Genomic DNA, 24,007 nt, shown 5'->3' with positions numbered 1-24,007 from the left:
CCTCTGAAAGAGTATCCCACCTAGGCCCACTCCCTCATAACCCCCACTAACCTGCACATCTTTTGACTAAGAGGCAATTTTAACATGGCCGATCCACCTAACCTGCACATCTGCCGCTGGGCCTCGGCTCCGCTGCTGGGCCTGCGCTCCGCCGCTGGGCCTGCGCTTTGCCGTTGGGCCTGCTCTCCGCCGCTGGGCCTGCGCTTTGCCGTTGGGCCTGCACTCTCAGCTATACTGACTCCTCTAGTGGTTAGCATAACCGCCTCACGGCGCTGAGGTCCCAGGTTCGATCCCGGCTCTGGGTCACTGTCCGTGTGGAGTTTGCACATTCTCCCCGTGTCTGCGTGGGTTTCGCCCCCACAACCCAAAAATGTGCAGAGTAGGTGGATTGGCCACGCTAAATTGCACCTTAATAGAAAAAATAATTGGGTAATCTAAATTTAAAAAAAAAGCTATACTGACTCCTGCCTAGGACGTTTAATGCTCGCTGAGGCACTTATTCCAGGCCGTCCAATCAGAGGCCGACTTCTCAGTCCATTGGCTGCTGATAGACTGACTAGTGCACCTATCAATAGCCCACGTAGAGTGAAAACCGCCTCCGATTCGACAGGCTGGAAGGACATCTTTTCAAACATTGCTTCCACGGATCCCTGGAAACCTCAGGGTTCTATGGAACCAAGGTTGTGAAAAGCTGCTTTAGTTAATAAATTAATGACTCTACCTCAACTCAACTGCTGAGAGCATATCCATCCATGTAAAATTGAGTGTCCCATGACCTGTTTCCATCAAATCGATGCTTCCCTGAGCTTGCTACAAACAAACACTCAGCATCACAGAAACCTCTCACTTCTGTGTGCGCTCCTTTAAAGTCCCTTAAACAGAGATTGGGAACTCACAGTGTGGGGTCTGAACCTGTGTTCTCCCTGCCATGATTATCTGTTTTGCTATGTCACAGGCAGTTGGCTACAGACTTCACCACTAAAAAGAGTCAAAAACCTCTTCTGTTATTAAAGTGTTTTTGCAAATCATTTTTGTGCAATTTTTAAAACACATTTTGTGTATCATGAACATAAAAAAGGGGCATGGAATAGTATTTTTGATTGGTCATCAGAAGTAACTTATTGGTACATGGTGTTTCTACCTACAAAAAATTATGACTGGGATTACTTGAAGCAAATACAAACACTGAAGCGTCTTCCATCAATAATCATTTAAACAACGTGTATTCTGACCTGCCACTGTGATTTTTTTTAAGCGCAGAAAACACTTAATTAATTCAGCTAAATAAAAACACAGCTTACTTTTTTACTCTTAGACTTCTTCTTTTTCTTCTTAGACTTGATTTTGGCTTTCAATACCTACAATAAGACCAAAAGAAAACAAACCAGTGAAATATTGTCCTCATTCAAAACTTTTCACCAATCTTTTGGTTTCATGTGGAGACCAAGTAGACAATTTGTTTCCTTGGCGGGCAATTCAGATTTGAGTGGGATGATCTTGTTGACAATGCCCGCCGTGGTTGTTGGCTGCAGATTCGGCATTTCCAGGATATTTAAAAATGTCTGACAGCAGACCACTCACTAATGCTACTGCTGCCAATGTCTTGAACAAATGCTTAAGTGATGCAAGGTTTAGAAGGCACTCGGCATACCTGCACTGAACAAATACAACGAGGAGGTGTAACATATGAAGAAGGAGCAGGAGATTCAGCCCCTTGAGCCTGCTCTATCATTTATCAAGTTCATGGCTGATGTGATGGTAACCTCAAATCTGCATCCCGCCTATCCCAATAACCTATGGCTCCCTTGCTTACCAAGAAACTATCGACCTCAGCCTTAAAAATATCCAAAAACTCTGCTTCCGCTGCATTTAAGGAGGAGAGTTGCAAAGACTCACGACTCTCAGAAGAAAATATTGCCTCATCTCCGTTTTAAATGGGCGGCCCTTTATTTTTAAACATTGATCCTTGGTATTCAATTCTCCCACAAGAGGAAATGTCATCTCCATGTCCAACCTGTCATACCCCTCAGAGTGTTCTATGTTTTAATTAAGTTGCCTCTTACTCTTTTAAGATTTCATCCTATTGTACTGCCACATCACCATAGAAGTGTTTTTGAAAGTATGAAGTTTCTTTTTCTTGCAATACTAGTGCAAAGTGTATTGATTAGAAACAAATCAGTGGTGAGGACTTGAAAAGAAGGAAGCAATTTTAAAAAGTCTTAACTGGGCCTTTATCTGACAAAGAGACTTTACATCTCTTCCTCCACATTCTAAAGATGGAAGAACCTTGTCCCATCTAACTGGACGGCATAGTAGCACAGTGGTTAGCACTGTTGCTTCACAGCGCCAGGGTCCCAGGTTCGACTCCCGGCTTGGGTCACTGTCTATGCTGAGTCTGCATGCTCTCCTTGTATCTGCGTGGGTTTCCTCCAGGTGTTCCAGTTTCCTCGCTCAAGTCCCAAAGACATGAGGCTGGATTCTCCATTATTGGGTGTATGTCCCCATGCCAGCGTCAAAACTGTGGACTTTCATGTCAGAAAAACTGGCGTGAAAGGATCACATTTTCCTAGCCCTGCAGGGGGTTAGCAGGGATCTGCCGTAGATCTAGGAGCTTTTGTTGCAGATATGGGCCCCCGCACTTCCGGGTCGGAGGCCACGCATGCGCACGCTGGCCGCGGCGTGCTCCATGGCAGACTCAGACCACGGAGCTGGACACTGAAAACAGATCTCCCTCAATCGGCCACCTGCCCAACCCCGACGGCCCGCCCAAACATTGCTCAGCTGCATATAAGGCCCCCCCCCTGCCCTCCGATCGGCCCGCCCCCAACTAGGGCGGTCACGGACTGAGTCTGTAGCCGCCTCGCTAGTATCCCGACCGGCAGGACCACATTAGACCCACGCCATTCGGGACTTCGGCCGGTCAGGCTGGAGAATGGCGGAGCGGCCCTCCAGCAATGGCCCCAGGTAGGTGCTAGGCGGTGCTTCGGGGCCCGCAGAATCGGGGAACTGCCGCTGGTCCCAATTCCGTGCAGAGAAATGGATTCTCCACCCCGACGCCAGCCATGATTTCGCCATCGGGGTGCAGAGAATCCAGCCCGTGCTTTTAGATAATTTGGACACACCAAATTCTCCCTCAGTGTACCCAAACAGATGCCGGAATGTGGCGACGAGGGGCTTTTCACAGTAACTTCATTGCAGTGTTAACGTAAGCCTACTTGTGACAGTAATAAGATTATTATTATTATTTTATTATTAGTTTCCAAACATAATCCAAAGTAATTTATAGGAGGGCGATCTTACCATTGAGTCATCAGCATCATCCTTTAAATCTGCTGGCTCCATTATTTTCTCTTTTGTCTCCACTGGAGCAGGAAGTGCAGGCAAGCTGGCTGCTAAACAAAATAACAAGATGTCAGCCTAACCTTTTGTTTCAGAATGCATTTGATCAGGTTTCTCAGTTTCAGGACCATTACTGGCAAAACCAATAATTTTGGAGGTGCTGTTTGTAATAAGGAAACAAAGTTGAACAGCCCACACGGTTAGCTGTTATTAAACCACAAATCATATGCCCCAAAATTGTGATTCCACAAAAATAATCCCAAAACAAAATCACTTCAATAATGAGATCACAAGGGCTGGGGAAAATAAATGTATCAGGACAGGGGACCACAACTGTCAATGAAACTCTGCTGAGGAGGAATCTCACTGTCAAACAAAGACCAATTTCTTTAAATATATAAATTTAGAGTACCCAATTCTTTTTTTCCCAATTAAAGAGCAATTTAGTGTGGCAAATTCACCTACCCTGCACATCTTTTTGAGTTGTGGGGGTGAGACCCACGCAGACATGGGGAGAATGTGCAACCCCCACACAGACAGTGACCCGGGGCTGGGATCGAACCCGGGTCCTCGGCGCCGTGAGGCAGCAGTGGTAACCACTACGCCACCGTCCTGCCCCTTAACAAAGACCAATTTCTGTACTACTTAGAAACACATGTACCTGGTAAGCAGATGTTTCATTTTGGAATTATTGTGGTATGGATTCAAATCCAAAAGTAACGTGACCGTTAATTTCTTCCAGAATAAATTGAAAGTCTAAGCAACGTAAGTAAACATGAGTCAGAATGATCTTGGATTGATTTCTGTCCTGCAGTATTGATCTCCGTAAAAAAGAAGGCACCATTGACACGGACATGACATGACATTGCAAGAGTGTACCTGTAGTACCCATTTTGCATGCCTGCCTGTCCATTATGTTCTATTCTATATGAACAAATCTGATCTCGAAAGTGAAACTGTTACCGGAAGCAAGGCTAAGGTGAGAATTATGCAAAAAGCAACTCAGTACATAATGTATTATGCAGAGTTGAAATTGTAAGGGACTCTTGTGGAGAACGAATGCCAGGGCAGTCTTTTCTATAAATGTTATAGAAACTAAATGGTTTTGTTAATTTCATGCTTTTGCCTAATTGATTCTCAATTCCATCAGCACTAGCAGCAATTAAAAATAACTCTGAAGTGACTTTTATCTAAATTCAGACCATGAGAAAGCAACTTATCCTTCCAAACAGACATAATTGTGGAAGATTTACAACTTAGTGCCAACAGATGCTATTATTATTGGTGCACGCTCAGCACCCGCCCAATGTGGCAATCAGTTTTGATTTAAAAGGCAAAATAGTGCACACAATTTCCATTAAATTGGTGCCGCACCTTCACCGATTCTGCTACCGGTGAGGGGCTAGCACCTGCGCTGTGTAGAACACCATCGAAACCCACGAAAAATGGTGCGGAATCGCCGGGACTGTGATGGACACTCACAGCCACGCTTAAACAGTGCACCCACCCCACACACACACACTGATCGGGGCCGAAAAGATAGGACAGGGAGTGCTGGAGCCAGAGGGCACCCAGCGGAGTGCCCCGGGGGCGACACAGATATGACCCAGGACACCAGGTTTAAAGCAGGCTGTTAGCGGCATGCACAGCTGCATGGCTGCCTTACCAGCTGCGGTAATGGTGTTGCGCACCCATCCACCCCGACCCTATAACTCACCTCCTGGCCATCCCCAACTACTCCCCCCAGCCCTGGCAGAAGCCCCCTGGCCAGTGGCATGGCTTTTGGTGAAGTATGACGGTACTGAACACTGTCCGTACGCTCTCTCTCTCATCAGCCACCACCAGGTTCACGATTGTGGACCGCGCCGCCGGGAACTTGATCCATTGGAGGCGGAGCATCCCGGGTGGGCCCAACAATGATATACAAACGGTGTTTCACCGTGTGTCTCATTAACGGCGTCTTTGAGGAGGCGGAGCATCGTAATTCGGCGTCAAACCACCGCCTGCCGCGATTTCAGTGTCGGGAGTTATTTCCCCGCCTGATCGCATGCTCCGATTTCAGCGTCGGCCAACGGAGAATTCCGCCCTACATTACTGTAACATAGTGCCAAAGATCACCAATACAGCCAACTACTTACTATTTGTTGATGGTGCTCCTTTTGCCTGTATGGGCAGCCCTATAAAATTTTAAAACAAAAGGATGAGAGTTTTATTAGCGATGGGCCACTTGGTGATGCCGAGAAGAGCCTTCAGCCCTCAAGTTACATTTTAGTATTTTGAATTTATTGTTAACAGCAAAACATGTACGTAGTTTGGTCATTTAGAAACGTTGCTCATTTAGTTCTCCATTAACATCAGTTTGCCTCTCTGGCCTGACAGAAGAGGGAGCTCCCAATCAATTTAGCTAAGGGGCTCATCCTACTCTATGCAACAGAGAAACAACAGTGTCAGAAGGGAAAGGAACATATTTATTTCATTTCATACTCTTTTTGTGCTTTTGATTCATATGTAAATGAGCAGTTTTTTCATTGTTTTATTCAGTTTGCTAAAAACATAATAGACTTTGGAAAATCAAACTTTAGGACTGTAGTATTTATGTTTAAGGACTGACATTATACTCATGTGCATACAAGAGTAAGACCATTATCAAAGATTGCTTCTGTGGGAACTTACAGTTTAAATCGCTCATATGGGGAATCTTGCATCTAATTAACAGTATTATGAGCATGCACTAGTATTAATAATTACTCTAACTATGAACAATGAAAACACATTGGCAAATTAGTAACAGATTCAAGATCATGAACAGAAGAATGAGGTGGAGTTAGAAGAAATTCTCCCCTCACCGCCTGTTTTTGGAATTATGGAATACTTTATCATAAGGGGCTACTTAGTAAAGGATAGGCAAATAATTAAAGAAGAATTAGATAAGCATTTGTAAAGGAAGAATACAAACTGACATAGGGAGGGCAGGGAAGTAAGATTGGATAAATGCCAGTTGAAGAGCTAGCATCTCCATAGGAATGGGCTGAATGGCTTCCTGCACTATAATCTATGAGGCAGCACGGTATCCCAGTGGTTAGCACAGTTGCTTCACAGCTCCAGGATCTGAGGTTCAATTCCCGGCTTGGGTCACTGTCTGTGGAGTCTGCACGTTCTCCCCATGTCTGCGTGGGTTTCCTCCCACAGTCCAAAGATGTGCAGGTTAGGTGGATTGGCCATGAAAATTGCCCTGAGTGTCCAAAATATAGGTTAGGTGGGGTTACTGGGTTAGGGTGGAGGCATGGGCTTAAGTGGGGTGCTCTTTCCAAGGGCTGGTGCAGACCTGATGGGCCTAAAGGCCTCCTTCTGCACTGTAAATTATGTGATTCCATGATTATATGATCAACGGGACCATTGAATACTGCCTAACATTTGATTGCCGCATGTTCATTGTATACACAAAAATTAATTCTATCCAATTATAAAAATATTTCCTGCTTTGTTTGTACTGTACCTTGTTGGAAAAATGACAAGAGCAGTTGCATGACATCTGCTACAGGTTTGCCTAGATAGCCAGCCAGTCGATGGTGATCTTCCCAGAGGTTTTCAACAGGGCAGTCTTTAAGCTCCTTTAATGTTTCGCTATCTGCTCCTAGGCTCACGAGAACATCTACGATTCTGTCCCACTCAATTTTAAATTCATGTTCCTCAATTCCCGTGTTCAGAGTTTCAAAGAGAAGTTTGTTTCGAAAGTTACAGAGGCGCAATATAGCAGCACCTTTGCTCTGATCATTTTCCAATGGTTCAGCATCCCATCCACGGCGTGGCGCAGGAAGGATCTTCATGTGCCAAATAAGTGATGCCAGTAATGTGATGTCAAATCTCTTTGAGTTGGGTGGTTCATTGTTAGGTGGGGTAAAGTAAGGCCCATTCACCTGTGTTAAGCATAGTCCTTGACGAGCCTTTGTGAAAAGGTTCCAAAGTGCGTTTGTTTTTCAACAATTCCCTCTTCAGTATCTGAGGTGGTACTGCCCGATCAAATATTTGCAAAACGACCTCAGTACCCTTTATAATGAGCAGATGAAGGAGACGGTAAAATAAGGAATAATCCATGATCTGGGATAGGGGATCCACGGGCAAAATATTTCCAAAATTAGGGACACGGCCTTTGTCTAAATGTCAGCAAGTATGAAGAACATGTAAAATAATTGGTTTATCATAGTAATATATCATGTACTCAAGTACCACAGATACAACTTTACAATTCCACAAAGATCATATATAAAGATGCACAAAGTTGTGCAGGTTAGGTGGATTGGCAATGCTAAATTGCCCCTTAGTGTCCAGGGATGTGCAGGTTATGTTACAAGGATAGGGTAGGGTGATGGGAGAGTGGACCTTGGTAGAGTGCTCTTTTGGAGGGTCAATGCAGACTTGATGGGCCAAAAGGCCTCCTTCTGCACTGTCAGGACTCATTGGAAAAAATATTTTGGCCAGGAAATTTGCCACGTTCAACTAAACTGTCAATTTATCTTTAGGATTACATGAGCAAGAGCAGATGTTACATATGGACTCTGTAATAGCCGCCTGCAAAACTAATATGCTGCCCTCTTAAGCTTATAACATATTTGGAGCAACTGAATAAAAAAATGTAATTATGCTGGTAAACATGCTAGCTGTTCCATGACTAATATAGCTTAGAACTTTTAACCAACAGTACTGCAAGTTACCCAGATCATTATCGAGAATTAATCTAGGAATGGTAGCTATTTAAAGCCAGCAGTATCCAATCAAATCTGAACACAATCCTAGGCCTTCCACCTGTTTCCACTTCTGCACTTCACTCCCCATCACCTTCATACACCACTTACCTGCTCTTATTTCTCTCAGCTTTCCACAAATATGGCATTGGCAAGGGCAGAATGATACACAGGAGACCACTTCATGCAACTGGGAAACATGGCCTCAGCTCTGTTTCATGCCATTTGCACACTTTAGATGGTCAAGGCACCAACCATCCAGAACTGCAAGACTCCAAGGTTGGGCTTCTTCATAAACACAGAGAGAGGGTTTGATTAAATGCGACCGGTGTAACTAATACATGCCCCACCAACCAGAGAAAAGAAAGTTGTCCAAAGTTCACCTGCTTGTTATTCTTTTTTCCTCTGTGAAAAGGCCCTGAAGTCTATTACTGTAATTATTTACCTCAAACTGTTACTGCTCCCTGAAGGAGATCAGACAGCCCATATGTTAATGGGCCAAAAATACAGTCAGGGCCAAGAGGCATCACAGGAGCTGATGCAAGTCCCAACTCCCTCATCACCCCAGAGATACTCCCCAGTAAGAAAGAGGTGGGGGGTAACAGCGATTCTAGGCCATCTTGTTAGGCATGGACACGGGTTTCCTAGTTCTAATTCGACAATTCCCTACTGTAGATCAGAATGAATGTTCTTTAGAGAGAAATTGGGTGGGAAGAACTCTAAAACTTTAAGTCTGGAATAAAATAATAACTACTGAAACCTTCCTCTTTGGTTCCAAGTTAAGGTCATTGTCTGACACTGTTCCCTCGTCTTGCAAATCAAAAAAAGGAACATTCGAAAATTGAGTAATCAATCACAAACCATTAGTACAATTCTATCCTCTGCAGTGAAAATTTTTGTACAGGAATGTAGCTTACAGTCAAGAAGTAGCTGACTTCAAAGAAAGCTGCACAATACATTTTGGAGCTAAAATTGGCACCAGTTGATTCTGTTTGCCTGTGTGCAGACTGAAGAGTGATGTGCTCTGTGCTACTTTTGACATTTTGATATTCAAAGATTAGGTGTGTCAGTCTGAATAAAATTTGTTGAAATTGTGATCTTGTTCTCAACTTACTGAATTTCTCAAACTCTCGGTCAAACTCTTCAAATAAAGACTTCAGGTTGGGAATCCGCTCTCGTTCGTCAGCCAGGGCAAACACTAGCTCTCCCATCTGCCAAAGATCTTTCTGAGTGGTCATTTGTTCCATCAGAACATCCGGCCTTTGTTCAAATGGGGTTGCATTGAGCACCTTTATTTCCTCTTTACATAGAGCTTTCCTTGACAGCAGCTTTTGAGCAAAGATGAAGAGATTTTCCATTTCAAAAAGAATCTGGATTATAGCTTTCTTGTAGCTATATAGGAAGCACAAGCTGCATTGATCACCTGAACGAAAAACATGAAAGAGATCACTACGTTTGGACACAAATGGGAGGCATTAGGAAATCTCATTCAGACACATAAAGGAGGTAAAAATGGTCTGCATCAGCTATTCAAAACGGGCTCATAGCAAATCAGAAAACTGTTTTTGTTGCATCAGCTTTTATTTTCCACTGATTTAGATAATATTGCCAAAATCTTTAATTTCAAAGCTAATAAAATAATAATGAGACTAGGAAACAGGTTTTTAAAAAAAAGAGCTTGAACTATCATTCTGTGAATTTCAAAGGAAGGAACAGTGAAATAGTGGCTGTTAATTCGCTAAAGCCCATTTCAAGTGGCTGGCTCTGACCTATTGTGTCTCCTGGGTCGAGAGCAATTAAAATTTGAATAACCTGCCAGTGTCTTAGGAACTTAATGGGATAAGAACAAATGGCACAACTATTATTAAGATACAAGAAAATGCAGACTGGGCTTAATAAGTGATAATAGGTACTTGCATATATAGAAAAATAAAACGAAGCAAAAAAAAATACTCTTGAATATATGTACCCGTGACAGCAGAAAAACAATAATATCAGTAGCTCAAAGGCGTGATTCAACGACCTCGTCGCGCCCAACTTGCTGTCGGGCTGAGGCCGTTCGCGATGCTCAAAACTTCTCGTGAGCTTTAACAGTCTTGAGATCTGTATCTCGCTGGGCTCATTTAAATGTGCATTTGCTGGAATCGCCCGGGATTCACCAGCTGCGCCTGAGCGACCTCGCCAGGGCGCCGTTTAGTACTGGTCCACTTAAACGTGGACCAATCATAATGCCCCCAAGAGGGGGGGGGAGGGGAGGGGGGGGCGGGGGGGGGGGGGGGGGGGGGAAAGAGTCTCCCAGGCCATTGGAGACCTCCAGATGGTTGGGCATTAGTCAGGGTGGTGCCCTGGAACTCCCAATGGCACCTGGGCACTGCCAGCCTGGTACTTCCACCCAGGCACCCCGGCAGTGCCTTTCTGTCGCTGCCAGGGAGTCCATATGGCACTGCCAGGCAGGAAAATGGCAGTGCACAGGTGCCGAGGTTGCCCGTGCCAGATGTCCTTGCTCATAAGAGGTAGAGTGAGGTAGGGCTCTAGGACTCCAGAAGAGTTAAGTTGGGTAAAGTGGGGGTGTCCGGAGGGGGGTCGAACTACCCCAATCCGCGAGTAATCTCTCAGCAGTAGCTGCAAGAAATTACGCAAGTGTGGCCTTGATGGGACATTCCTCGCCAATGCCAGAAAAACCCAGCAAAGTACCATTGGATAGCCGGGCCTTTCTTGGCAATGCAGGTGCTGAGAAACACCCTGTTAAATGCTCTTGAAACCAAACATAGAAATGTTTTGGTTGAATCGAGACCCATATTAAGATTATCACTGAATTCAGAGCAAGATGCTGGGGAAAATAAAGTTCTACAGTATAGCAACAATTATTGTGCTTAATGGCGATGATGTCTTTAAGGTGAAAGACTATTTGCTATGAAACTAATTGACATGACTTTCTACGAGATGAAAGACATGAACAGATGACAAGGTGGATGAGGAATCACACGTTTGCAGTACTTCACCAACCCTAGCCCTGACAAGATTTCTAAAAATCCATTCACATCAAATTTGTCATTCTAATTAAAATGGTGATTTTCAATTATGTCAAGGTCTCTGTATTGTAGGGAAAACTCAAATCTTACCTAGTTCCAAGATAAATCCCATCCATTCCTTTAATTCTGGGTGATTAGAAAGATCCTCATCTTTAAATAGAATTAGGAATCGGCGGATTTTAAAATTGCAGTTCCACCCCAAAACATGGTCCACAATCATTTCTGCTGTAATTTCACTGCTTTTCTCCATAAATGCTTCCTTCAAGCCACAGCGGGTCACTAGTTCAGACATTTTTCCGATTTCTGCAATGGCATTTTCAATCAACTTTCTTTTCAGAGTGACCTCACGGAACAAACGACACTTATCTGCAAGAGGTAACACAATTTTCAATCAAGTTAAATCAATTTAAGTTATACAGTAAGCCACATGCTTATATATTCATATAAGCAAGTAAACTGCATTTGAAACCCCCCTCACCAAATTCTACAATCCCTTACATTGAAGTACAGTGTGACATGTATATCAAGCCCATTACTGTCTGTGCAAAGTCTGCTCCTTCTCCCAGTTTCTGCGTGGGGTTCCTCCGGGTGCTCCAGTTTCCTCCCACAAGTCTCGAAAGATGTGCTTACTAGGTGAACTGGACATTCTGAATTCTTCCTTAGTGTACCCGAACAGGCACTGTATGTAGACTGTAGTGTGGTGACTAGGGGGTTTTCACAGTAACTTTGCAGCGTTAATGTAAGCTTACTTGTGACACTAATAAAGATTATTATTGTTGCATGTATTACATTCATATTTCAAACAGATGCATCATACTGCAGCAACATTTTAGGTTGAGTTTGGGATTACCACATGGTCTTTTTGAAACATAAGAACATAAGAACTAGGAGCAGGAGTAGGCCATCTGGCCCCTCGAGCCTACTCCGCCATTCAATGAGATCATGGCTGATCTTTTGTGGACTCAGTTCCACTTTCCCTTTATTCTTCCAAAAACTATCTATCTTTACCTTAAAAACATGTAATGAAGGAGCCTCAACTGCTTCACTGGGCAAGGAATTCCATAGATTCACAAACCTAAACTCAGTCCTAAATCTACTTCCCCTTATTTTGAGGCTATGTCCCCTAGTTCTGCTTTCACCTGCCAGTGGAAACAACCTGCCCGCATCTATCCTATCTATTCCCTTCAAAACAACTGCAATATCCTGTAAATTTCTGCTATCATTGAAATATCATATCCCAAAGAACTGCAACTCTTTTGGAAAGTCCAATCCCATTTTGCATGCACAGATGTGTATATGCATGACGTAAATTAGTAAATATAAATTGGCACGTCCTAGTCAACTTTAATTCAATAAAATTACATAGAATATGTACTAAACAAAGATTTGCCTGTACCAAACAAAGATTTCCCTGGTAATTTCTACAAATTTGTTTCCTATAATGACATCAATACCAAATTCAGACCGAGTATAGTGTTTTAGTATAAAAACAATTGAACAATTTCCCCCCAACTCCCAAACCACAGAAAACTAGAACTACACCCATTTATAAAAGAGATTTTAAAAAATCTAGAATGTATCTGTCATGTGAGAGTACCTTTAAGAAATTTTACATAGAATTTACAGTGCAGAAGGAGGCCATTCGGCCTATCGAGTCTGTACCGGCTCTTGAAAAGAGCACCCTACCCAATGTCAACACCTCCACCCTATCCCCATAACCCAGTAACCCCACCTAACTCTAAGGGCAATTTTGGACACTAAGGGCAATTTATCATGGCCAATGCACCCAACCTGCACATCTTTGGACTGTGGGAGGAAACCGGAGCACCCGGAGGAAACCCACGCACACACGGGGAGGATGTGCAGACTCCGCACAGACAGTGACCCAAGCCGGAATCGAACCTGGGACCCTGGAGCCGTGAAGCAATTATGCTATCCACAATGCTACCGTGCTGCTATCTTTAAGAAATGGAGCAGCTCATATTACTGAAGTGATGTCAGAGGGTGGGGGGAGCTGAGCTGAGCTCACTTCTTTTTTTGGTTTCAGGTTTGAGGAGAAAGCTGGGAGTGTTTGTGTGTTTTGCAAAAAGCTGCAAGAAGAAAACACAGAACTGGTCTGTTGATGTCTGAAAATCCAAAGACTATAAGTATATTGAATGTAACCTCATGTCTGTTGTTAAAGGTGAAGTCTTTTGGAGGTTTGAAGGAACATTTTGAGGGATTCTTTAGTGTTGTATTATTTTTGGGGTTATCTTTGAAGTAACGGGGTGTTAAGTGATCCAATGTTTACTTAAAAGGTTAAGTTGAATTCATGGAATAAACATTGTTTTGTGTTTAAAAACCCACGTGTCCATAATTGTAATACCACACCTGGGGAACAAGCCGTGTGCTTCAAAAGCAACAATCCATTAAAGGGGGAGGTTGGTTGAACTCCATGATACATTTTGGGGTTGTGAAAACACCGCTCCCATAACAATATCAAAGATGCAATGACAAGGCAACAATGAAAATTCAACTTAAGAGCAATTTTACTGCAGGTTACACCTCATGTTTAAATTGATCCCTTGTTGTTATTTGATATATAGTGCAACATATATTTGTGTTTATTCTTCGAGAAAGCAGGTGATTAAGAGCATTGGTTTTGGTGTGTAGGAGAAGAGTGGAGGGCATGTGTGAAATGAAAAAGGAAATCCCCAGTAATCTTAATTTATTTACAGCATATTTGATGCTCGAGTCGCATGGTATCTAGCAAACTAAAGAACCAATCTTGGTACAAATAATTAATTGCATGAAGTAGATCTTTAAAACACAGCAAAACAAAAAAACCTGATAAACCCACTCTGGACCATCACGGGGCTTCAAAATCAAAATAAAATTCTGACAACGTCATAATTTTTTTTTTAATAAACAATTTTATTGAGGTATTTTTGGTTTTACAAAATAAACAATGTGCAAGAGTCTATAAACATAGTGCAAAAGCTTGCTTCCTCCCTTACAGGTCCCACCTTTATTAACCCCCTACTCCAAGCTAAACTAACCCCCCCCCCCCCCCCCCCCCCCCCCCCCGCTTTCTGCTGACAATTAATTTTCTGCAAAGAAGTTGACAAACGGTTGCCACCTCCGGGCGAACCCTAACATTGACCCTCTCAAGGCGAACTTGATTTTCTCCAAACAGAGAAAGCCAGCCATATCCAATAGCTAAGTCTCTGACTTTGGGGACTTTGAGTCCCTACAAGCTAATAGTAACCGTCTCCGGGCCACCAGGGAAGCAAAGGTTAGAATGCCCACCTCTTTCTCCTCCTGGATTTCCAGATCTTCCGACACCCCGAAAATTGTCACCTAGCAGCCTCGGTCCCACCCTTGTTTTTAACACCATGGACACGACGTCTGCAAACCCCTGCCAGAATCCCCTGAGCTTTGGGCATGTCCAAAACGAAAACGTCATAATTTAATTATACTGTGGATGAAGAGCTGCCACGCATGTGTGGGAACAGAGAGATGAGGCATGTTCTGTAGTACAGGTTCACACTTAATGGGCTGGATTCTGTGGAGGTGACTCAATCCTGCTGCTGCTGGTTCTGAAAGTGGGAACCAAGGCCACTTCACCCAGCGGGGGACCCTGGGGCGGCAAATAGTGACGGTGGCCAATTAATGGTCTCTGTCAGGATGCTGTTCAGTCAAGGTAGACTGCATCCAACAGCTGCAATCACAAGGCCAACAGTTCAGCAGTGCCATACTAGAGGTGGCCATTAATGAAACACCCGCAGAGCGTGCAAAAACGGTGGGTCCGTGCTGGACATGCACAAGGCTGACAAGCTGCAGCCGTGCGTTGCCTACACACCCCCACACGAGCACCAATCGCGCCGGAAAAAATGGAGCCGATTGTGCTAAACCGTATACGCGTCCACCCCGATCCCACAACCCACCTTCTGGTCAGCCTCCACTACTCGTCCCCCAGTCCTGGCAGAAATTCTCCAGCCAGTGGCATGGCTCTCAATAGAGTATGGCGGTGATAGTCACAGTCCGCACGCCCTTTCTCTCACTCCGCAGCTGCCACGCCAGGGTCATGACCGCTGAGACCACACATGGCCCGTGCCGTCAGGAACTCGGCCCATCAGAGATGGAACATCGCAGGTGCAGCCATCTGAGATGGGCACCTGCAAAGGACCATGGGGATTATGGCCAACCCAGGACTCAGACAGACTCAGAGCTTGTGTGTATTTGCAAATCAGATAGCTAGATGCGATCGAAACCCCCCGCTCGTTTGCATTCTAATAGCCCATTTCCCCAGAACAATAGGACTGCACTCAAGAAACCGATACAGATACAGACTAATCGGCGTCACTCCCTTTACTCAGGGAGCCCAAACAGCCACGGTCAATGTCCGCTAAGGACATGCCCAGCCATCAAGGCACCCACCCCTTTATTGGCCAAAATCGAAGGCAGTGATTGAAGCCTGTCGAATTATTGGGTCCAAGTTAAGGACCACCCCAAAGAGCGCAAAATACCAGAGGGATAAGAAGAGACACAGCCATGTGCTCGGTCTCTCTTGGATCCGGTCTATGCCAACCCAAGCGCAGCATAACGACCAGACTGAAAAGTTCAAGACCAACGATCGCTCCCAGACGGATGAGCCCAGGAGAAACCGAGCCACTTCTTCACCCAGCCACACACGATCCGGACAAAGGCCTTGTCGCAAGATCCGGACAAAGGCCTTGTCTATCTGCATAGAGCCGGTTGCCCTGAAGTTAAGTATAGGTTATTAGTAGTTGTTAGGTGTAGTTTAACTTGTAGTGTTTTGTGTTGCATGTCGAAGTAATCCTTGTGTGTAAATAAACCATCTTTGAACTTGAACTAACTGGTTGTGTGGTCCTTTGATCGATATCCGATAAAGCCTTGTGCTGGTATCATTTGATACCAGGTGACTCTAAAGTGCATCATTATTAATTGACAACATTACTCCGGTGCCGATTTGGCAACGCAGGTGGGCCCGATAATTATATTAAAACGGGGTTGCGACTGTGCGCATGTCAATGACGGCAATTTGGAGGCGTCAAATCGGCATCTGCCGCGATTTCGGCATCGGTAACCATTCTTCGCCTGATCTCCATTCCCGATTTATGCTTCGGGCAACGGAGAATCCAGCCCTGTTTGCTTGTTATGAAGTGCTTCCTAGAAAGGGCAGGTTTTCTGTCTGAGTGCTGCCCCATACATGCTCTTTTTAGGAAGCGCTGCAGAACAGATAAACAGTTTCTTTTTTAAAAAACGGCTTATGAAAGAACACCTGCTCAAAAGAGAAGGAACTTTGGCGTTAATGGATTATGACAGGCTATCATAACAAAGCTAAATCCTCTGTTGAAATAGCCTGCACTTGGCAATCAAGAGATTTGTAAAAGATAATAGACCAATGCAGTTCAAAACTTTTAGGCTATGCAGCATGCCCAGAAGCTAGAAAACGTTAAAGAGGATTGAAATTGACTGTGAAAAGCACTTCAAAGCTTTCCAACACACCAAAGGGAACATTTTCACCTTCATCTGACAAATTACTGATACTGACATGCTGAGATAGACATTAAAGCGTTCCAACACATCAGAGGGAAGACATTTAACGACAATTTTACATTTGGAAAGAAAGTTTAATGATTTTCAAAGCTCCAGAGGGAAGACCTGCCACACGACCCCGATCTCAGGAAAGACCCCCGCCCCAACTCGAGCCCCTCCAGCCCAGCCCAAGCTCCCCTGACCCCCACCTCACCTGAAGGAACCCCTTGGTACCCTAGAAATGCAGAGAGGGTACTTACACAGTACCCCCACAGAGTCCATGACACCAGGTCCCCATTCGTCAGGACCTGCACTAATTCATGTCTGCGTAAATCCTGGCTGGGGGTTTGGGGGGGGGGGGGGGGGGGGGTTTAAGGAAGAACATAAAAAGGAGAAGAGTTAAGTTAAGGGAGAATTCCAAAGCTTCGAGCTTCAATGACTGATGATACACTCATCAACCATAGAACTAAGAAAGTGAACAATGCACAAGTTCAGAGATGAAGGAACACAGAATTGTCTGTTCTAGGGTTGGAGGAGGTTCTAGGGATGGGAGTGCAGCTGCGATGGAATTTAAATACAAGGCTAAGAACTGGAAAGGAACAATAGCCATGACTAAAATAATTAGAGCAGACAAACCTGTCGGCAGAGACAGATCTGCTCCTTTCTCTTCCGATCCTATCTCAATGTTATTCTGCTCATTGCATTTACTGGACTCCTCCAGGGCAACTTCTTTTTGTTCATTTTTTCTGTCAAAGGAGGGACAAAATATTAGATCAAAAGGAGATTCAGCTTATTTTGCAAAATAAACTGAATATAGTGAACCAATTTATAAGACTTAAATTTAAGCATAGTATCCCAATTTTGTGATAAAAATAAAATACAGTTTTGCAGGTTATTAATTACAGGTTATTATTGAATTTTTCCTTATACTGCTCCTTGAGACATTTTATTACTTTAAAGGTATGATATAAATAGCTACAAAGTATTATACAAATACAAGTGCTTGTTGTTTTGCACTTTGAACCTTTCATTGTCATGTGGTGTTGTAAATTTGTCATTACCATGTTATACCACATAAAGTTCTAAATCGGGTGCAAATCAGTAGGGAAAAGGTGTACAGGAAGGAGAGGTAAAAATTCCGGCATAAAACATGAAGATTATTCAAATATTGGTTATGTTTTTGTTTCTTTGCTACCCTTTTCACTCTAGATTACTTTTGCTCCCCCATCTTAGATCATTTGCATGAGCAAATTGCAGCTCCTCAGATATTCAAAATGTCTCTCCTGCTCTTGGGATAAAAGTATAAGCTGAGCTGAATGTTCTGACAAATTGCAATCTGGAAGTAAAGTATATGATTCAAGGTCCACAGTGGCAAGAAAAAGAAAAACAATCAAAAACCAGTCTGAGTAACATTTCCAGTTAACTAAAATACAATAAGTAAGCTGACAATCATCACAAAAAGCAGCTGACCACAAATATGATTTATTTTTAAATCACAACAAAAAGTACTGGAAAACCTCAGCAGGCCTTGCAGCATCTTTAGAGAAACAGAAACGCAGTTAACGCTTCAAGTCCAATAATATGGAAAATAAGTCACAGTGGACTCAAAAGTGTTAACTCCATTTCTGTTTCTCTCTGTACAGATGCTGCAGACCTACTGAGCTTTCTTATTTCAGATCTTCAGCATCCACAGTATTCTGCTTTAATTTATAAATGAAACTGCTTTGAGGGTATCATACACTTGTTCCCAAGTCTCTGCCTGCCCTAACAGGCTTTACTACACAGTGTAAATTTACCCTGAGCTGTACTTCAAATCTATACCTGCTCAAATCGAATCCCACAGTGCACTCGTCCTATCGAGGCTGCACCGAACCTCTGAAAGTACACTCTATCTAGACTCTACCCAGACCCACCCCGTCGGCCTACCCCTGTAACCTCGCGCATTGACCATGGCCAATCCACTTAACCGGCACATCTTTGGATTCATTGCACGTAATTCTGTCTCAAATACATTTTGCCTCCACCTGCTTCGATTTCAAGACTTAACTTGTTAAACATTCTCCTCCCTACATAAGTTCCAGCTTTTGTAGATTTCTGTCATCTATGTGTTTAACTAACTTGTTTGAGTATTTTGATGAGGCAACTATGGTTGATGTGTTGTATATGGCCTGTAATAAAGTGTCATATAATAGACTGAGCCAAAGTTGAAACTTATGGAATAAAAGGTAAGGTGGCAGGATGGATGAGCTGTTGAGTGACAGGAAACAAGAGTGATGGTGAATGGTCGCTTTTCAGATTGTCGGAAAGTACAGTGCGAGGTTCCCCAGAGGTCTGTACTTGGACCACGGCTTTTTAAAAAATCTACATTAATGACCTAGCTTCGTTCAGTAAGAAGTCTTACAACACCAGGTTAAAGTCCAACAGGTATTTTTCAAACACTAGCTTTCGGAGCACTGCTCCTTCCTCAGGTGAAGGAAGGAGCAGTGCTCCGAAAGCTAGTGTTTAAAACAAACCTGTTGGACTTTAACCTGGTGTTGTAAGACTTCTTACTATGCTCAGCCCAGTCCAATGCCGGCATCTCCACATCATAGCCTTCGTTGTGCAGTGTACAATTTCAAAGCCTGCAGGAAACAGGGGCAGCAGGGTAGCATGGTGGTTAGCATAAATGCTTCACAGCTCCAGGGTCCCAGGTTCGATTCCCGGCTGGGTCACTGTCTGTGTGGAGTCTGCACGTCCTCCCCCTGTGTGCGTGGGTTTCCTCCGGGTGCTCCGGTTTCCTCCCACAGTCCAAAGATGTGCGGGTTAGGTGGATTGGCCATGCTAAATTGCCCGTAGTGTCCTAATAAAAGTAAGGTTAAGGGGGGGGGTTGTTGGGTTACGGGTATAGGGTGGATACGTGGGTTTGAGTAGGGTGATCATGGCTCGGCACAACATTGAGGGCCGAAGGGCCTGTTCTGTGCTGTACTGTTCTATGTTCTAACACAAAATTTGGAAATACCATGAGCTGTGAGGAGAGGTTAGTGATAAGACTGCAAAAGAACATAAACAGGCTAATGGAATGGGTGTACACGTACCAGATGAAATTTAATATAGATGTAATGCTATCTGGTAGGAAGAATAAGATAGGCAATACAAAATAAAGGGCACAATTCTAAATGGTGTGCAGGAATAGAGAGGCCTTCAGGTATATGACACAAATTGTTCAAGGTAAGTTAAGAAAATGGCAAAAAGACATGGATCGGTAAGTTAAGAAAATGGCAAAAAGACATGGATCTGGGCTTTATAAATAGAACCATAGAGCACAAAAGCAAGGATGTTCTGATAGTATGTTATGGTTTGACCTTATCGGAAGCATTGTGTGCAATTCTGGACACTGCAACTTTAGTAACTATTTGAAGGCTTTCGAGATGGTGCAGAAAGTATTTAAGAGAATAGTTCCACCGATTAGGGAATTCAGCAATGTGGATAGATTGGAGAAGCTGGTGTTATTCTCCTAACAGAAGGTTGAGAAATTTGATTGAAGTGGTCAAAACCATGAGGAATCTAGATAGCTTAAACACCGATTCTTGTTGCTGGAAGGGTCGAAAACCAGAGGACGCTGATTTTAAAGCAACTAATGGTGACATGAGGACATTTTCTTTCAATGCAGCAAGTAGTTAACATCTGAAATGCAATACCCAAGTGTACAGTCGAGGCAGATTCAACTGTGGCTTTCAAAGGGAGAATGGATAAATGCATGACGAGAAAAGATTTGCAGAGCTACAAGGAAAGGGCAGATGAAGTGGGACTGGCGAGTTATCTTTGCAGAGAAAAGCAGTTTCCTTAGTTCATCATCCTGATCTTCACTGCCTTTGGCCCAAATTCAAAATCATTGACGACAAAATATTTGGCAGCTTTGCCACATCTTCCCCACATGTTCTTTGAACCTTGCATTCTGATGCACCCTACCACCCCCTGCTTCTCACACTTTGTGTATCCCACTACCACTGGTTTCCCCCCCCCCCCACCGACTCACTCAGCTCATAAATCCGAGCCCTCCCAACCAGGTCCTATTGATTTACTACTTCTCCACAATACCCACCCCATAAATTGTCCTTTCGGTAGATTTTTCTAATGTTCAAGCTGTTTCTCACATGTAATGTGTTTATTATACTAAGCAAAGAAAAAGTGCAGTTTGTTATTTTAAAATACTTACGCAGCTGGAATCTGAGATGACAAATCTGGAACTTTAAGTTCAAACTGTAAGAAAAATGTACAAAAGTTTTTTATTTAAACTTTACAAGTTATAGAAAGAGACAAAACACCATCAACAACCATAAATCGCAACCATTTGGAATCATGTAGCATTTCATGAAGAAATGGTTCACAGGGTAAGACAAGTTCCCAGCGGGGAAAGAAATGTGTGGAATGGCAAAACACAGCAGGTTTGTAATGATATTTGCCTTCCAGTTTTTTCAGCAGAGTTTTCCAGACAGCAGGATACATAATAAATGGAAGGTCAAGAGAAGATCAAAGGAAACACAAAATTGATTCATTAGGTCACAGGGATACTTGGAAGTGCATGATAAAATAGGACTGAGTCAGCACGGCTTTGTCAAAGGGAGGTCATGTCTGACAAATCTGTTAAGAGTTCTTTGAGGAGGTAACAAGGAAGTTAGACAAAGGAGAACCAGTGGGCGTGATTTATTTAGATTTCCAGAAGGCCTTTGACAAGGTGTCGCATAGGAAACTGTTAAATAAGTTAAGAGCTCACGGTGTTCAGGGTAAGATCCTGGCATGGATAGAGGATTGGCTGACTGGCAGAAGGCAGAGAGTGGGGATAAAAGGGGTCTTTTTCAGGATAGCAGCCTGTGACTAGTGGTATACCTCAGGGGTCTGTGCTGGGACCACAACTTTTTTACAATATATATTAATCCCCTGGAAGAAGGTACTGAAGGCACTGTTGCTAAGTTTGCAGATGATACAAAGATCTGTAGAGGGACAGGTAGTATTGAGGAAACAAGGGCAAATGAAATACAATGTGGAAAAGTATGAGGTTTTGCATTTTGGAAGGAGAATTTAGGCATACACTATTTTCTAAATGGGGAAATGCTTCGGAAAACAGAGGCACAAAGGGACTTGGGAGTCCTTGTTCACGATTCTCTTAAGGTTAATGTCAGGTTCAGTTGGCAGTTAAGATGGCAAATGCAATGTTAGCATTCATGTCAAGTGGGTGAAAATCCAGGACCAGGGATGTACTTCTGAGGCTGTATAAGGCTCTGGTCAGATCCCATTTGGAATATTGTGAGCAGTTTTGGGCCCCATATCTAAGGAAGGATGTGCTGGCCTTGGAAAGGGTCCAGAGGAGGTTCACAAGAATGATCCCTGGAATGAAGAATTTGTTGTATGAGGAACGTTTGAGGACGCTGGGACTGTACTCGTTGGAGTTTAGAAGGATAAGAGGGGATCTTATTTGAAACTTGCAAGATACTGCGACGCCTGGATAGAGTGGACGTGGAGAGGATGTTTCCACTTGTAGGAAAAACTAGAACCAGAGGACACCATCTCAGACTAAAAGGATGATCCTTTAAAACAGAGATGAGGAGGAGTTTCTCCAGCCAGAGGGTGATGAATCTGTGGAACTCAATTCACTGAGTGTCTTTAAGACAGAGATAGGTAGGTTCTTGATTAATAAGGGGATCAGGGGTTATGGGAAGAAGGCAGGACAATGGAGATAAGAAAATATCAGAGATGATTGAATGGCGGAGCAGGCCCGATGGGCCAAGTGGCCTAATTCTGCTCCTATGTCTTCTGGTTTTATGAATAGGTGTAGTAGATTCTGCAAGGACAGGTAGTGAATAGGTGTAGGAGATTCGGGAAGGACAGGTAATGAATAAGTGTAGAAGATTCTGGAAGGACAGGTAGTGAATAGGCATAGGATATTCTGCAAGGACAGGTAGTGAATAGGTTTAGGCGAATCTGGAAGTACAGGTAATGAACAGGTGTAGGAGATTCTGGAAGGACAGGTAGTGAATAGGCAGAGGAGATTCTGCAAGCAGGAAATGAGAGTGTTCTAAGCTATGCTGCCCTTTAACAGTCTTATATATCTAAAATTCTTACCTCAGTTTGCGTGCTTCCTACGGCATTGTGAATCACACATTTTATGACAAGACCTTTACAATCATTGTTCATACATTTCATTAAACAGAAATCCTGAAATATATAAAAATAAATTAATTTGAGTTATTTTACTATGAAATATGTCAAAACAAATGTAAAATGAGGCCTATGGCTAAATTTTCGCAGTCAGAAAGGTTTTGTAGGCCTTTAAAAATGGCAGTGGCACCTGGTTGCAGAAGTCTCAACTCCATTTCTGACAGATACAATTTTTGCTGTCAGAGGGGGTGTGATTCAAACAGTTGAGACTCCTGAACTTAGCAGGACCTTCTGAACTACCTGCTGCGTTCAAGTGGAATCAATTCTAGCTGTTTCATAGACTTTAACCCAGTGTGGGGAGCCATAAATTGATGGAGTAGATCGTGAAGGGAGGGCCAGATATCTTTAAATAGAACATAGAACATAGAACAGTACAGCACAGAACAGGCCCTTCGGCCCTCGATGTTGTGCCGAGCAATGATCACCCTACTTAAACCCACGTAACCCGTATACCCGTAATCCAACAATCCCCCCATTAACCTTACACTACGGGCAATTTAGCATGGCCAATCCACCTAACCCGCACATCTTTGGACTGTCATGATCTGAATCTTTTCAAAAGTTTCTTCTTCTAAACTTGAAAATAGACAGGTGGAAGCTGTAAGTGAGGGTCTAAAAAGAAAGTCAGCTGGACTGCTTTGATTGACAGGCCATCTGGTTAGATTAGAAAAAAAAGCCATCTGGTCCACAGTTACCAGCACTTGCGGGAGATTCTTAGTTCACAGTTTGGTTGACAACTTAAAAGAGGATATCAAGGAATTAGCTGTCTTGGATGTGACTGCGGAATAGAAATGTATTTGGTTTTATAAGAGATTAACCACTGGAGGCAATTTAAAAGTTCTAAATAGGTTTCATGAATGGGATTTCCGTCCCCCCCCCCCCCCCCCCCCCCCCCCCCCCAACTATCAAACATGTATGAGTTAGGTCTGTGTAACATTGTTACAAGTTCATTTTTAAAAATCTCCACATGACCCCTGAGGTCTGCCCATGGGATACTAGGTGGGTGACTATTAAAGTGGAATGAGGGGGCCCGCCGGCTTTGCCAGAAGGTAGGTGGGGGTCGAGTGTTGAGGGTTAGCGGGCTTGACTGCTTCTAAAGCAACTAGGATAAAATCCCAGATAACAGATGCAGACCTTCTAATCAGCCTGTCTTGGCAC

The 24,007-nt window shown here is 43.5% G+C and overlaps 1 protein-coding gene across 1 annotated transcript in view; it reads right to left on the bottom strand.

Moving 5' to 3' along the window:
- The window catches only part of LOC119968895 (E3 ubiquitin-protein ligase DZIP3-like), a 137,800-nt gene that overhangs the window by 59,869 nt on the left and 53,924 nt on the right, over positions 1-24,007 (bottom strand). The window contains 10 exon segments of the mRNA XM_038801860.1: positions 1,302-1,358; positions 3,301-3,392; positions 5,478-5,516; positions 6,836-7,235; positions 7,237-7,493; positions 9,196-9,504; positions 11,204-11,479; positions 17,291-17,400; positions 20,850-20,893; positions 22,754-22,846. Coding sequence (XP_038657788.1) covers positions 1,302-1,358; positions 3,301-3,392; positions 5,478-5,516; positions 6,836-7,235; positions 7,237-7,493; positions 9,196-9,504; positions 11,204-11,479; positions 17,291-17,400; positions 20,850-20,893; positions 22,754-22,846 — 1,677 coding nt within the window.

This window comes from Scyliorhinus canicula, chromosome 7 (genome assembly GCF_902713615.1).
Source record: "Scyliorhinus canicula chromosome 7, sScyCan1.1, whole genome shotgun sequence".
Classification (NCBI taxonomy): Eukaryota; Metazoa; Chordata; class Chondrichthyes; order Carcharhiniformes; family Scyliorhinidae; genus Scyliorhinus; species Scyliorhinus canicula.
Note: the sequence above shows the minus strand (reverse complement) of the source record. Positions and strands in the feature narration are given on the sequence as shown.